Source organism: Accipiter gentilis, chromosome 15, assembly GCF_929443795.1.
Source record: "Accipiter gentilis chromosome 15, bAccGen1.1, whole genome shotgun sequence".
In the NCBI taxonomy this organism is placed as follows: Eukaryota; Metazoa; Chordata; class Aves; order Accipitriformes; family Accipitridae; genus Astur; species Astur gentilis.
The window spans coordinates 28,754,232-28,771,215 of record NC_064894.1 but is presented as its reverse complement, the minus strand read 5'-3'; the positions used below and the strand labels follow the sequence as shown (position 1 = coordinate 28,771,215).

General features: G+C 38.1%; 1 protein-coding gene across 1 annotated transcript in view; it reads left to right on the top strand.

The window, feature by feature from the left end:
- Positions 1–16,984, top strand: part of TRDN (triadin) — a 236,153-nt gene that overhangs the window by 195,242 nt on the left and 23,927 nt on the right. The window contains exons 27-32 of the mRNA XM_049818154.1: positions 1,837–1,863; positions 2,942–2,989; positions 8,134–8,178; positions 11,974–12,021; positions 12,892–12,912; positions 16,898–16,924. Coding sequence (XP_049674111.1) covers positions 1,837–1,863; positions 2,942–2,989; positions 8,134–8,178; positions 11,974–12,021; positions 12,892–12,912; positions 16,898–16,924 — 216 coding nt within the window. The remainder of the gene's footprint in view (positions 1–1,836; positions 1,864–2,941; positions 2,990–8,133; positions 8,179–11,973; positions 12,022–12,891; positions 12,913–16,897; positions 16,925–16,984) is intronic.

Here is a 16,984-nt window from a genome sequence, read left to right as displayed (position 1 = left end):
AATAACTGCACTGGCTTCACTAGAAAATTAAGCTGTAATAGGTTTGTTTTGATTTTAGTGTTTTAAAATGAACTGCAGATCTGAGATAAGGTTGCTATAAAAAAAGCTTGTTTGTAAAATTCATTGAGCAGTGTCAGTAAAGAGTCTTTAAATTAATATTGTTCATGTGTGGCCTAGCTCTGATCATTGTTGGTGGTCACTGAAACTGTTACATGACACAATATTCTGGGATAGCAAGGTATGTCATTCTACCAGCCCCTGAAGTTCATATTATTTTTTTTAATATTTGCCACGAATTTGCTTTTGCGAATTGAAATTCATAGCTAGATGAGCATATCTCGCTATGCCTTTTGACACAATACAAAATTAATTTCCTTTACAAATTTCAGACTTATTTCATGGATACTTAATTACAATAGAATTTACCTAAGCTTACGACTTTTAGGGAACCATTTTTTGTGGGTTTCAGGGTGTTTAGGAAAAATAATTGAGCTTAAATTTACAAGAGGGTTTTCTTATGCACATAAAAATAGCAAATGTGGCTTTGTCATAGGATCCCTGTTTATCTGCCGCTTCCTATTTCTGATTCCTCACTTAGGAGCAAGTATATGCACTTAATTTGTATCTTTAGTCTCTATTACCCCCCAAAATGTTCTGTTATTTTTGCTTTGCTCTGCAAACCATCTCCAATTCCTGTCTCCTTAAATGCACAGCAACAACTTTGATTAAATAGAGACTGGATACAAAATCGGAGCAGTTTTATACTGCAGGGAAAACAAGAAAAACATAAACCCATTTGCACAGCAGTTACTTTTTGCCCGGAGTGGAAGCTCAGTGAATCACAGCCCGGGAACTCACCGCAGCAGAATTCTTGCTCGTGTTGCTGGGCCTGCAAAGGCAGCGCATCCCCTGCACCGCTCCGTCTCTCTGCGGATTACGCCCTTTCACATGCAGCCGACTGCTACGTGCAGGTGGTAGAGCCTTTATGCTCTTAAAAACAACAGCTGCCTTGCAAAAATCAAAAAAGAAAAATCTACCTGGTGGGCTTGGTCTTGGCATTTCAATTCCTTCTGCAGAACCAATGATGGTACCGGGTACAGCTCCCTGAGCTCTCGCTTGCCCTGGGAAATGTTCTCTTAAGGTTCATGGAAAGTATTAGCTCAGTTCTCAGTTTTCTCTCATCTGTTTTTCCTGGAAAAAAAAAAAAAAAAAAAGTGGAAAATGAAATAGCACAAGTTTAGGAGCTGTGGCACTGAAATGCTGAGTCCTTTTGTTTAGATGTGCCCTAATTATGATAATTGTATTTCAAATACATTTTTCTGCTCTTTGGGTATCACTGAAAGTCATTGACATCACTAGGGCAGGTGCCATTGTCAGGGACTCTTACATTCAGACTGCCCTAGATGTCATTTCCTCACCCGACCTAAAATTATTTGCCTGGCTTTGTCCAGTACTGGGCAACTTACGGTCTGAATCTGGTCTCTTAGTGGGCACTGAATTGAGCAACTCATTTAGCAAGGTAGTTGCCCCAGGTTTGATATATATATATATATATGGTCACCAATTAGTGAGGGTGACTCAGCCCAGCGAGGAGGCGCAGAGCCTTCCAGGGGTATTTGTATCAAACATTAGCTAAATGAGGAATTTAGGATGCCTGTGTCCCAGTTAGGTGTCTGGGGCGGAGAGTATAAGTAAGGCAATGCTACCCGTGGCACATTTTAATATAGATTTCACTGAGTGTTTATTTGGCGTGTCTACAAATGTCATGAATAAATGGATTAAATCCTGCATTACAGTCACAAAAATATTAAAATACACCTTTTTGTTTACTTCTAGCTACCTCAGAGAAACCTCACAAACACAGTAAGTATAAAGAATATTATTACTTCAGCTTTTAGGAGGAGGGTGTTTCTTTATGTTGTCAAAGTTTTAGCAGCTTAAGATGGGATTCATCAACACAAGCTCACAGGAAATTTGACTTATGCAACTGGTTTTCAATGATGCTGTAACGCAGGACCAGGTGTATTTCACAGGTCCTAGTTTGCGTGGAAACCGTTTTCCAATTCTGGCTGAGCTAAGACCCACCTGTGCCCTCTGCCTCCGTGGCAGCTTCACACTGGAAAAAATCAAGGAAGACAGAGATGAGGAAGGGTCTGTGCAATTCCCTGGCTAGGGCTCTGATCCAGGGCTCTGGTCAAAGCAATAGAGAGATTTATCTCTTGGTATGCTGCAGCCCTCACCTGCTACATAATTTAGACATAGCTGCTATAAATCAGAATGAAATATATTTTTAACTTTCCTCTGAAATGCCATAGCTTTCTTTTTTCTGTCTCATAATGTCTGGGTTTGGATATCACGCTGTTCTTAAATAGCACAAAACTGCGTACAGCTTGTATTTTAATACGGTGTAATATTTATTATTGTTACTGCCTCACAATATATCCATGGGATCCAGGCTAACAAAGAAATATGGAAGCTATTTTTTCTTTATGCAGTATACTGAACATTTATTTGCCATTCCATATGAGACAAGCCCACTTCTGTTGTAACAAAATACTTTCATGATTTCTATATTAAACATCAAAGAGAAATTTTCCATATAGAAGAGGGGTGATAGCAATCAAAATTAGTAGTAGAAGCATTTCATAATTTTAGAAATTCTCTGATATTGCTAAAAAACAAAACACATAATTGAATTTTTTGATTTCTTAAGCCACATTAAAAAGTTAAAAAAAAAATTCTTTGGCATTTTTTTGTAATTTTTAGGGAAAAAATTAATTAAATAGCTTTTCTCAAGAAAGATATTTATCAAAAAATTCTTCTCAAGTCTAGTGTGAATATGTAGTGCAAAGTCATCTTTTAAAATCATAATGAGATTCTTTTATTTTTAAAATCTAAAAATTAAAAAGCGTTCTAATGTAGGGGTTCTTCTTATTTGCAGAGCATGAACACATTAAACATGAAAAGGTTCCCTCTCAGACTAAGCCAGGTAGGTTTGGTAATTTAACTTCCAGTTACTCCAGGCTCCACTCCATAAGGAGATGTGTGGTTTGCAGAACTTGGAGACTTTCTTGAGCTAGGCACTGTTTTTTTCTTCGTGTTATTGGCTTTTCCAGAGTTTGGCAGAACAAAAATGAGGGTGAAATTTAACTAAAAGGATTCAGCTTTCCCTGTTTTTCATAGTTCCTGTGAGTTTCTCTCATTGGTGCAGTACAGTTTATAAAACATTAGCAAAACCCATTTTCCAGAGTTTGGGGAAGGAGTTCTCGACTGCCCTTTAGTACATCAAAGAGGAATACTGGGAATTACCCCATCTCCACTTTTTCAGTAAACGAGTTGTTACATGAAGTGAGTCTGGTCCCCAAAAAGGAGGAGCTACCATCTCAGCAGGTATATGATAGCTTGCACAGAGGCAGCCTCCAGTTTCTGAGTCTCAGAAGAACAGGAGCTGAAAATTTTAAATAAATAAATAAATAAAAAATAATCCTGGGCTGACTATGCACTTGGGTAAACTGTAATAACCAGCGAGAACTGGCTGTGGTGAGCAGGACAAGGTTCCCACTTTCAAACCAGGGCTTTGTGCCTCGTCGTGCTTTTTGAGGAGGAAGGCACTCCGGGATCCACACGTGGGTCTGGTGTGAAGAAACGAGACCAAGAGGATAAACTCACAGAAAACTCAGCTATTGGGTCTCCGCTTACATCACTCCGGAGTGATCTTATCGGATGCAGTGGGCACTGAAAAGCAAGTATCAGCATCCCATCCACCTTTGCTGGCAGTGCTGCTGTTTGAACTTCACATAAGATGAAGTCCTCATGAATAAGTGATTGGATAAATTACCTAAAACCTAACATGCTCAATGCTAAGCAGGCAGCCTTTTTTTCTCATTACCATTTTTTTCCTGAATTTTTTTTTGAAAGAAAACAATTTCTCCTATGCATTTACTATGTTTCTCATTTGTTTTTATAATACAATATTCTACTTGTAAGTTAAGTATTTCCATAGATATTTTGAGATGTCCTGCAAGCCTTGAGTAGCTGATTTAGTGAAGTTGTATTGCTGGTTTTGAGTCAACAGGGAAAAAAAATCAAAGTTCCTCACTCCAGCCTTCAAAGACACAGAGGCCAAGCTGCTTTTTTTTTTTTTTTTTTTTTTTTTTTTTTTCCCCTTGTTGATCAGTTTGTGTATTTACAGCTAACAGAGTGCTTCAGCCAGGAGGTGGGTGCAGGTGGGCTCAGCCAAGGCAGGAACATCCCAGTAAGGAAGCCACCCTATCCAGCTCTGTGCATCCTGGCAGGGGTCACTGGTGGCCAAAGAATGGGTTGCCTGGGCAGGTGGCACGACCACTCACCTTTCCTGCAAAATTAAATCAGTCCTGCTGCACAATCAGCCTGATCTCATCCTCATAGCAGCATAAAAATAAATTTCCTTGGTGAGGCTTCTGCAAACATCAGAGCATCACATCACAAACCAGTACATTGGACTGACTGGGAGCTCACTCTACTCTAGTACAGTATATTCCAGACTACAGCCCTTGGAATTTAAATCCTTGAAGAAAAAAAAAAAGGCTTGCTAAATTTCCTTTATCATAAAAGATCTATTCTCAGATGATTAATAGTTGCTTTGGAGAGCAGTGGCTGTTTTGAGTTTCAGTTGATGACTGGAAGTATTAATCTGCAAGCACTGGTGGTGATAGTGCTTCTGCCTTCTGTGTGCCAACGAGTGCTCTTGAGTTAGCAGACTGAATCATAAAAGCCTCATTCTGTACCAAGCAGTGGCCTCCTTTTTCACCTTGATTGAGAGCAGCTTCAAACTATTATTCCTACGCCTCCCGTCATCAGACTTGGAAGTATCACATGACTGAGAAACTAGAGAATTTCAGAAAATGTATTGATCCTATAGAGAAATGTTTGAATTAAAGAGTGTTTTGCGTATGTCTGTTAGAGCAAGTAAAGCAAGATAATTCATTCCTGATGTAATTCTTCTGAAACTGCCTGCAATACACAGAGAAATGTTTACAGCTTTATATTTTTCCATTTAAATTAGATTCATCAGGGAAAAAAATGAATATTAATGCTTGTAGTGCTACAAAACTAGAGCTCTGCAGAGGAAAGAAATTCTCTCCAATGAAAGATTTCAGAACTTTAAACTTCAGGCTTATTCAAAATCAGAACAAAATCTGTATTTTTCTGAAATACTCACAAAAAAATTATTTTGGACATTTTGTAGCTTTATGAGGTCATTAGAATTTCTTTTTTAATTTTTTTTTTGCCAAACTCCTCATGGTATAGTAAACAAAATTAGACGAGAAATTGGAATTATTACTCCTGTTCTTGCCAGAGAACCAAATACTAGGTATTATCCTCTTCAGATTTGGTGAACAGAAATGATTTTGTGAAGCTTCCTGATGTCTTGAAGCGTGTTCCCTCATAAAGAGTGTTCTCCTTAAGTTTTAATAATCTACTTCTTCAGTTTTCCTTCTGGCTAAAACTAATAGCTAGAAACTCAGAGAAAAAAGGCATACAGTCACGTCCTGGAGATCCGCCAGGAAACACGTCAGGGTGTTCTCCAGTGGAATCAGCAGATCGATACTTGCTGTGTGGTTAGGTTGCAGAATAAGTAGTGAATGAATACCAAAGAATTACTGTATTTATTCGCAGAAAATGCAAGTCCACAGGCCTGCCCAAGACACTCTGTTTTCAAAAATGAATTAATTTTGAAAAGAAATCCCGCCCATACCTTTAAATGGGTCAGACTTGCCTTTCACTCACAGGCTTATTTGATCGACTCCTAGAGTTACAGAGCAAACATTGCTGGAAATTCTCACCAGAATTAGAAAAAGCAAAAATACCTTATTTAGTGTTCAAAAAGGAAGTGATAACTCCCAAAGAAAGAGAAGCTCCAAACCCTCTGAGCTTTACTTGTCATTAATCCGGTGGATGGTATAGGGCCTATGTTTAAAGTCAGCATGCTGGGCTTTTTGTGTATTGGGACGTGGAAAACTTAATACTCCAGTCTAAATTAGTGAAGTGTACTGTTATATGCTAAAGCTTATCTAAGAGCAGAATGAGGATACTTTATCTCAACAAGTTGCACCTTCAAGCTGCTGGTTGTGCTATAAAAACATTTCTAGCTTCACAGACAGCCATGAAATGGAGATGAGATTTTTTAATTCACTGCTTTCATAAGAAGCTGACAATAACAATAGCTGAGTAAGGGGGAAAAAAAGCCCTAAACTTAATACAAGTGAAGAGAAATTAAATCGCAACCTACCAGCTGACAACTGAAAGGCATAGCAATGCAGGGCTATATTTTACTTCCAAAGAATAGAAAAGATCAGTAACCATGGAGCTTTATCCCTCCCTGTATTTTCCCCCACCAGTACTGATTTTCTTCCAGAAACAAACAAACAAACAAAAAACCATCCCAGACCAAACAAATAAACCCCAAACCACAATTGCTGTATGTTTCATGTCCATACTTGCACTGCAGCTTTGCTGGATGCTTCTGTGCTGTGGATGAGAAACAAGGACTGTGCAGCAATGAGGCTGTTCCTCCATCTATTGACATCTGATAAATATCTTTTTAGGCCTCTTTGGCAATCTCTGGGAATCTCAGAGAGCCAAGTTAAAGAGAAATCGGCACAGAGAAGATGAACCTGCTCTCTGCCCTCAGAAAAAAAAACCACCTCTGGAGGTCACATGCTAAATTCAAAGGAAATGACATGTACGTTAAGACCACTCAACAGTCTGCTTTTCTAAATACTGTACTAGCCACATATTTAGTCAGAGTGCAGACTGGGATTTAGCATCCAAACTTGGACACTTGGGTTCTGGAGAAATAGCCTCCACAGAAGAGCAGCGGTTCTTGAGGTTGACTGTTTCCAAGCAGCTCTGTGCACGCACAGACAGACTACTCGGGAGGGTTTCTAACCAACTGGTACTCAGATGAGTTAAATGGCTTCAGGGGACAAAACACCCCTGCCCGACCTGACCTCCACCCAGCCACGGCCAGCTGCAGTCGGATGCCTCCAGAGGTCTGGGGGGGAAAGGCCAGAGGCATGTGGCTGTAAACTGCTTCCATCAGAGAGAGCAAGGGGAAATACGTTCTGAACGCGTCTTAAATACATTTAAAAAGAAAAGTAGTGATGTATGTCAATGTTGAAAAGTAGGGGTTAGGAAAGAGGTTTGACTTCGGGTATGGGAAAAGAGAACATGGGAGTAGAGCTAGGAAAGGATCAGGAAGGGTGAAGGTCAAGTCAACCAAAGTGGGCAGAGTAGGGATCTGAAAACAAACATCCCAATTCCCACCCGATTGGGCCATTGGGCAGTTAAGACAAACCCCACCTTCTCAGAAAGCGTAGTCCCACCTCTGCCTGAAGCTTCATCCACCACCTTACTGGGAGGAGAAGCAGCTCAGGTCTGGTGGCCGATGTCGGTACGGGTCCACGTCACCCGAGAACTGTGCTGAGCAAAGCCACAGGCAGCTTTTCTTAGGAGATTAGCAAAAGCTCAGGGCTGCTCTAAGGTTTGATGACAGATATCCAGCTGGGTCTGGGTAAGCTTGTCCAGTAGCAGGTGGGATGAACCGGCATTCAGACTGGCACTGTCCCATGTGGATGTGCCTCTGCAAGTCAGTATGTGCTTGGGGGTCTCTGTACCTTCCTCATCTTCAGGGTGTAGACACACCTGGATATGTCCATTCATACTGGTGGTCAGGCAGTAGCTAAGACAGTTCTCAGTGTTGTATAATACCCAACGTGAACTTAAACACTTAGGAAGGTGAAGTTCACAAAGCTATAATACTTGTATTATTAGAATACAGTTTCCACCTGAGTGCCTGCCTGAAAGACACTACCAGGTATGTGGCTGTTCTTTAGTGTCTGACACATTAGGCTCAGCAATTTTTATTTTATTTTTTTTCTATGGAGTATGATCTCACTATGCATTCAGAACTCATAATACATACGTGCTGTTTTACAGCACTGCAATGGGATAGTGATGCCAAAGACATGCATTTATTTTGTCATGGTGAACCATATGTATAATATCACATATAGAAAAAAAATTCCAGTTATATGCACTTATGCTAACACAGTGTGAATTTCTAATTTTAATGCTGCTTTCACAATACAGAGGAGAAAATTAAACAACAAAAGACAACTCCCACTGAGAAGTCAGGTAGGAACAAGTCATTCTCTCCTGATTTATGGGGGGGAGGGGGAGAGGGGGTGTTAAACACTGTTCAGTACTCACATAGTACATTTGCATTGCAATCATTTTTTTCCAGTATTTTGAAATATGTGACTGATAACACTTTTTTAGAGCAAATCCAGCAGAGTGGCAATTGCAGATACCGTTATAAGAACAGTCTTTCCAATGACAAAGACAGGTCAAGACGTTTCAGCTCTTGGGGCTGCTCGGTCCATCCTCTCTGCCAGAGCTGGGCTAATGAAATGGGGTGTAGCTGTAAATCAGATCGCTGAAATGATCCCAAATATCCTTGTAAGGCATTGCTGTTTGTTTTTTCCAACCTCAGATCTTTCAAGCGAAATTACAGCTGAATTTACAGCACAGAGACCAGTGCCCAAGTAGGGAGAGATGCAGGAGGATGAATCACCAGTTGGATTAGGAACTTGGATGGGTCTTAAACTGGCTTTCTCATGGGGAAAATATTTCTGGAACTAATCTCTAAGTCTTTGGGTCTTTTCTATGATTTAGACCTTGTAGGTTTTGTAATAATAATGCTGACAGAAAAAAATTCAAATCAAAACATTGACTGTTATAGAATCCCTAAAGGGTCACCCAAGGAATTAGAACATTCTCATCATCATTGACAGTCAACACAAAGCTCTTTTGAAGGATTTTTCTAGATATCAACCTCTTGATTTCTACTGGGGGTCACCTTGGTCCAAACATAAAATTAAGGATTGCCAAATCTTGGGCAATGATGCCAATATCGGATTTTCATTTGATATGATGATGACGATGATGATGAAGAATATTTTCAATAAAATAAAATGCTGTCTTCTTTTAAGCTAAATGGTGCTTGTTACTACCTCATTTCTATTCTTATTTTGTATGTCTTTTCTTCTCTGCAGTAGCAGAATAGATGTTGTACAGAAGAGTATGATCTGTCTCTAATTGTGAACATTCATATAATTTGTGGGTTTATATTGCTTTCTGTAAGAACTCTCATGATAATCTATCATTTTACTATCAAGTGATGTTTTACAGCACTCTGTTTAACCAATAAGAATACTGTTTTGATAGTTTTTATCTGATCATAAACTGCTGTAGCTTGTTCAAAACCATATAAATTATGCTTCTGTTAATAGAATTGGAGAAATTACTGCAAAATACTTCAATATATTTCTAACCTGGATGTTTAATGAGTTAGCAATTACTGACAGGCAAACAAGTCTGAAGAAGGAAGAAATGACATCTTTGAATTTACAGGATTTTCAAAGCTCAATTCACAATTTTGCTTTTTAAGTTTCACTCTCAGTTTGTGAGCAAAATCAGAAAGCTCAAACTGTGGTTTAGCAGTGGTTGGAAACAAAGCTGCCAGAAATATCATGACTTGACTACTTTCTGTAAGACTGTTAGAGTCACGTCCTTGCTGAGTCTTCTTCCTGTTTGTTGGAACCAAACTAAAAATGCAGTATTTCAGGTTGGCCAACTTAACATAAGCCACTACAGGAATAACTTGTAAGTTTTCAGATCAATACCTGTTGAGCTTGAAACAGGCAACTTCAAACAGTGGGTAAGTCATCCTGTCTTTTATAATGATATGAATTAGCCTCTGGAGATGACTAGTGCTCTCCTGACTAAAAGTATAGACCGATGTGTTCTCAGTGGTGCAAATGAGTTAAATCCCACCCAAAATTTCCAATCGCCTGTTGACTGGTCTGGTGCTACTTCTGATTTACACTGTTGCACAAGGAGAAATGGTCCTGGAATACATAAATGTGTTAATGTGCTAAATGAGAGGATACTGCATTATTTCAGCAGGAGCTGATAGCTAGCGGGAGTTGCAAAGGTCTAAACATGTCAAAGCCTACCTGCATTTTAGGGGCCTGAATGCTGTGCACCTTTACATCAGTGGGGGAAGCTAAGAACAAGTGAGAACAGACTGACATAAAAATATTTGAATGTTAAAAAGAAAAAAAAAAAAGTAGAACATCTTTTCTTTTTGTATCTAAATATTACAATTTACTTTCTTTTGTCTTCTGTAGTCCAGGCAAAACCAGCAAGTACGTGGTACCTACCTTATCAGAAAAAATCCTGTAAAATAGCTGGATATGTGTGGCTTTTTTGACTTTAACATATGGAAACTCTCCCTTAGCAATTTCTAGTTTTGTTTAAAATTAGAGTGTCTTTATCACCATGCCTTCCATTACTTTCATTTAACATACTGTCTTTTCATTGCTATTTAAAAGTCCATTTGACATAACCAATTGCTTCAGTACAGGCATCAACTTATTCTATCCTTCCCATATCAAGATTCTCAACAAAAAAAAATAATATGGGAGTGACAAGCTTTTAAAAAATCGCTGTTAACAATTACTTAGGTTGAATAAATAATCCTGCTGAATTAAAGAAAAAAAAAAGGAAGACATTATCACATTTTCTTTCTAATCATATATTATTTTAGTATAACTGTGCCTAGAATTTTTCTCAGTCAAAAAGAACTGAAGAAAGAGTCCATATATTAACTTACCACAAAGCCTGCTTGTTAACTTGCTATACGTTTCATATGGTCAGCATGCAATGAAAACTGCAAAAGTAAAAAAACCTACTCATTTAAATCCCCAAATACTACCACGCTCAAAAAGAGCCCAGATATGGGAAAAATATCACTCCCCACAGACATAAGTTTTAATTCACACCTCATAAAACTGTTTCCCATTTGAAATTCCCTATCATGTCTTCATCTCGGTATTTCCTGGCATATATCTTCACCTGATATCACAGTTGCTAGAAGTTCAATTATTCATCTAAGTAGCAGAAGGGCTGAGGCATATTGCCCTTTTTTTTTCAGCGGCTACTCACATTTTCAACATTTTCCACTTTACAGCTCACCCTTGTGTCCTTGTTGCTCAAAAAGAAACTGATGCACATTTTTTTTAGCTGTAGGGAACATCACCTGGAAACAAGGCCAGCATAGCTGTCCCCTGATTCCTCAGCTCTAAAATGCATTGTGGCCCCTATTTGCATGCATTTGGCATAGCTGCTATTATGCTGGGAGATCTGTGGTGTGGGCTTTTTTTCAATTCCTTTTAAGCAGGTGTGACTTTTGTATAAATTATGTAGTTCTAGACCTTGTTTTAAAACAAAGCTTCATCTTTTCCATTTCCAGCAACCTAACAAAAATTCTCAATTTTTTCCAGTAATAATTATGAAATAGAAAGGAGGGCAGGGGGTGAGGGGATGCATTGCCTACCAAGCAGTGCTAGTTCTCTAATTTTCCTCAGCTAGATATAATTTATTCATATGGAATAGGATGCGTTCGAGACTTTGGGAATACAGCTCAAGTATGTCAGAATCAACAACATAAAGGTCGAGTGAATGGTTGCTGAGTTTGTTCTGTACTATCCTTTCAAACAACAAAAATGGAGAGTAGATACAAATTACATTTTGGAAATGGAAGGGAGCCCCTATTAACTGATTTCTTCCTTAAGATACCTGCATAACTCTTAGTAACATTAACAGTAGCTATATGTGTGGAGCTATGTGCAGTACTACTGAACTTCGCTATTTAGTAGCAGATCTCTCAGTGGATAATCTGTTAGTAACTAGCCATGTGTCTTTTTTTCCAAAATAACAGCATGATGCAAGAGAAAATGAATGTTTATTCCTGAAAATACACATGAAATCCTTCTTAGTTAAAAAAAAAAAAAAAAAAAAAAAGGGCATACAAAATGTAGCTTAGAAACATTATCGGAATTTTGTTATGTTGTTTCTTTTTTCTAGAGCATGAAGCAGTCAGACATGAAAAAGGTGTTCCACCTGCAAAACCAGGTAAGCACTCCTGTATTTTATGTATTCATTGCTTTTGAAACTGTTATTTAAAGAAATTGCAAAATACAATTTTATATGACAAACATCAAAATCATGGCCCTGTGATCTATTTTGCTGCACAAAATGGCCTTGACATGTCATACCACAGCTAAGGTAGCACAGCACATATTCACAATGCCAGTTGTTTTCTGAAGTTAAATATATATCAAAGGTCAAATTTCTGCTTCTGTAATTCCACCGATGTCAGAGCTATGCCAGCAAAGAATTTGAACTGTTTTCTGAAAGTGCTTGCTTTAAATGGCTTCAATTTGCTAGTTAATTGTGGGCAGCTGCCACTTATTTGGACTTCACAGTCTTCCTGTATGACCCAACTTCTCAGGACCAGCAATAGTTTAATTTTCATCCAGAACGGGTATTATATGATATACTATTCAGATCATGACCTGGCACTATCCATCATCTATGATAAATGTCTCTGCATATCATAGCTCCTATGCAGCCTCGCTTGTACAAGATAGAGCAAAATTACTGCAGGTATAGGAAGCAGCACGGTTCCGTTTCACTGTGAAGCAATCACCATGGGTTTAAAAAATGTCCCCTCCATGCTTCTCCGTGAAAGGAAATAAGTGAAGGGTTCAAATTCTGTGTTATTCATCCTTAACGCTAGCGAAGCAATTATCACGTGTAGAAGAGAACATCCCTATTATTATTATCCATCATTAGATTGTTATTAATTACTGTGAGATTACTAAAAGTTATATTTTGATATGCAGTTTATACATAGAACAAATAAAGCCATTCTCCACCGTAACAGTATTATACTGCACCTGACTGTTCTGACCATTTTTCTTTCCTCTTTTTACTTCCCAGTCAAACTGAAAAACACTGCAAGTACGTGTCATGTCTTGTTTCCTATGGAGTATAAACCTTCTTTTCAGATGCATGTTGTCTCAATTTGCATTTTTGCAATTTTGTCATGCTAGATAATGCTATTTTCTTGCTTCTACTACAGATACTCTTGCACTCCACCTGCTTTCTAACAGCTGAACACACCAAAACTAAGTACATTTACAATTTAATACTGTGAAACCACAACAGTCAAACTCTTCTTGCAATTTTTTCTTTCTTATAAAAGTAAAATAAATTATGCTAGTAGCATAATTGAAGCTCTGGTGATTTTAGATGAGTGTAGACACATGATTTATCTTTATGCAAATATATTGTTTATTAAAAATAACAAAATGGCATGTAGCATAACTGAATTAGACAACCTTTTCATTACTTCTTCTACCACTTGGAAAGGATTTATTTCATTACTTCACTAAGCACATTCTTGGCCTTGTTTCAATAATTTTTTTTTTCCTACCTTAATAAAAAAAAAAAATAAATTTAGGAAGAGAAAGGAGTATTTCCATTTTAGATGAGTTTTAAGGAGGATTCAAGGGGAATTTCTTGCATAACAAAGACTTCCACTGAAGTCACCAGATAAAGTCCTTGTTAAGGTCAGTAAGACTTCTGAATAGATAAAGACTGGGATCTACACTTATTGTGGCAAGTCATTATACATTGCATACTGCAAATCACGATTAGACAACAATCAGAAGGACAGCGTTTACGCTGCATGCTTTGAATTGTGAAAACATTCAAGTACGGACCTTCGCAGATGAATTGGCTGTAGCCTCTTTAGCACGGGATCTCTATTTTCTTTTTTTGTACTGTGCCTGGCACATCAAGACCAAACACCATGTTATTCTGATGTAAAGTAATCTATGAAGAGTATCCAAAACCATGGCCAAGCCCCAGGAGATTCAGACCTCTTCCTGCTCCAGGTCAGAAGCTGACAACAAGGCAAGGCAAACTGATGCCATTAAGCTTCCTAAATTTAGTCTCCTGTGTCAGGTGCTTGAAGTTAGAGAAGAGGAATACCCACCCTTAAACACCTGTCAGAAGGCACAGTGCTATTCTGAACCCCAGCTCCTAGGGGATAAGGGGGAACACGGAGCATCTGAAATGTGCCAACACTGACGGATCTCCTGCAGTCCTGAATTCCCGTGTTCAGTTTTCAAGCTATCACTGCAAAATTATTACTTCTTCTGAAGCTATTGGTGGGTTTATTTCCATTTTTGCCAGTATTTTAAGTAAATTTTCCTCTATTTGAGTCCATTATTCATATCTGTTTAGTCTTGTATTCACTGGATCTGTTAACTGACATTTTATATCTTCTGCACTGATTTATCTGAGACACCCACTGATGGCACTCTCTACTATTAGAGAAACATCAGAGGTTTAAGTGGCTAATTCCTCATGCTTTCTGCAGTGAGGATCATTTCAACCCAAAATCACTGTCTACAATGCTTTTTTATCAAGAGCTTTATTACCCTGGCATATAGTGAATATAAGGAACAGCCAAGGTATTTTCCCTTGACCTTTGCAGAGGGATGTTTGTACCATATTCTTGAGCTTATATCCTGCTGCCTGAAACGATTATAAAGGTTAACAGTGCCTTTAGAAAAAGAAAAGAAGAAAAAAACAACCCAACAACAACAAAAAAAACCCACAAAACAGTAACAAGCAGACCTATGATCTTACACAAAAGTAATTCTGTTTACATTGCCTATTTTGAACTAACCACCCTTAGTTTACACTGCTTATTTTGAGCAAACCATCCTTGAATAGATCTGGTTCAAGATTTTAAGCACCAAAGCTGTCTATTTTAAATTACTTTTTTCCATTCAAAGAAGAACACTTAGTTGGATCACTGCCTTCTTTATTTCTAGAGCTCTATATAGCTTTGCTTCATATATTTCTCAGCCAGGTGTACAGTATACTTGCCATAACATGGACATAGCTATCATGCAATTCAGTATGAGATGTAGCTGTGCACACAAAATATTGACTGATTTTGGAGTTCAGGTCTAGTAGGAATGTAAAATAATTCTATACCTCTATTCTGGGGGTTTAAATCAGTAGAGAGATTGTATCATTAAGTGAATGATAGGTTGTAAATAGAAATACAAGGTTGAGTTTGAAACGTCTTCAAATTAACAACAAATACATTTTTATAGTAACCTGCTATGTGAATTACCATGCAATTATAAAAGCAATTGGTAAACTATCTTATTTTCTCTATTTCTGTTTTAGCATGCAGGAGGGTCTTTGACAGCAGTTAATCCAATATCAAATTTGAACATGTAATGAAACTCGGAATTTACTCCCTGCATACTGACTAAAGACTCTCAAATTTTGAGAGGTTACCTTGAACAGAGGTCAAAACTGCTGGCATATCTTACTCATGCAAGAAGCATTGGCCAAACTCTATTCCCATTTAGTTCTATAATGAAAGTCCCATGATAGGGGTAAATTGTTTCCCAAAACCCTCAGAGTAAGTAGAAGTTTGTTGATGCATTGAGAGGAGAAAATGACACTTAAGTTTCACACATCAGAGGGTCAAACTAACTACCCTTCAGGTCAACAGTCTTCCAGTACCTCGCTAAGGGAGTCAGTCATTAATCCTAAATTAGGATATATGCATTTCACAGGGCCAGTCCAGCTCCCTCAGTCAGATAGCCCCCCAGGGAAGGAGTGAGAGCACGAACCCCTTTCCTAGATTTAGTGCCGCAGACAATTTCTTTTTTTTTTCCTTCTAAAAATGAGAACAGGTATTAATCCATGGGTCACAACGCAGTAACGTATCAGCTTTCAGCAACTATGAGCATGACCACAAGCAGAAATGTAAATATTAAAGGACTTAAGCATGTTAGCATTTACTGGCAGCAAAACTGGCCTTTGCTGAATGCCTGTGATGCCTAAGTATTGAGCACTGACATTTATGAGTCCCCTTATGAAAAAAAGACCTGAATGAAAGTTTCCTGGGGTGTGTTAGTGAAAATCATGCTCAATTCCTCAGTCTTCCTGTTGAAAAAGCATTGACTGAAACATTTTCACCTTGGTATAAGCTGTAGAACCTCATCTGCATCTGAGGCCAAAACTCAGCATGAAGAAAATACAGAGATAATTCAATCAAAGGTGACCCTGAAATATTTTGTCAGCATATTCATTTTATATCCAGCTCTAGGTTCAAGGAATAAAGGATTTGCTTGGCTAGTAAGGTTATTCTCTTTCCTTAAAATTGTGTTCCAGAATAAAACTGGGACTAATGAAGTAGTGATGGGTAAAAAAATCCTGGATTCTAAATCATAATTTAATTCATTCCTTTGATTTAAAAAAAGTCATGATGGTTTACACCAGGGAATTTCTATCCCATTGAATTGATCAATTTTCATTAATTATTGTGGGTATTATAGCAGCATGGGAATATATGCTTCTTTTGTGCCAGGTGCTGTGCAAAGGTGTAGTAAAAAATTTTCCAGCTCTCAAGAGCTTTTACTCTTAAAAGGCAAGGCAAACTGACAATGCAGAAGAAACAGTAATGCAGGGGTGAACGCCAGCTATTCAAGGTCAGCATCAGTCTTTGGTTGGGATGTGTGGATGATGAGAAAAGAGAGGTAACAATTAAACTGAATACATTTTTTGGAAAACAGCATAGTCAGCTATAACCTTGAATGCACATTTTAAAATAACTCTATTTAAATATTTGCTTGCTGGAAAGCTTTGATTGGCACAGTGTTTGCATTTGCAGGAACCATTGCATGCTGGATTATAGTACTTCAAAGAGTGAGACTCGGCTTTCAGTGTGAAATTCTGTGTACACGCCCATTGTTAAGGCACATTTCTTTGCAAATTAATACCCTGCAGAAAAGTTGCAGATGAAAAGGAGAACTATTTAAATGGTTACTTGCCCTGAAAAAACATGGCACTGTACCTCATATTCTTTTCCTTCCTCCCTTCTTCTTCATTTCTGATTATTTTCCTGGAGAGCCAACAGGTGAAATACCAACAGCAGGTAAATGTTACATTTCTCTGGTATGTCTTATGGAAAGAATTAATGAACATACCAGTGTTG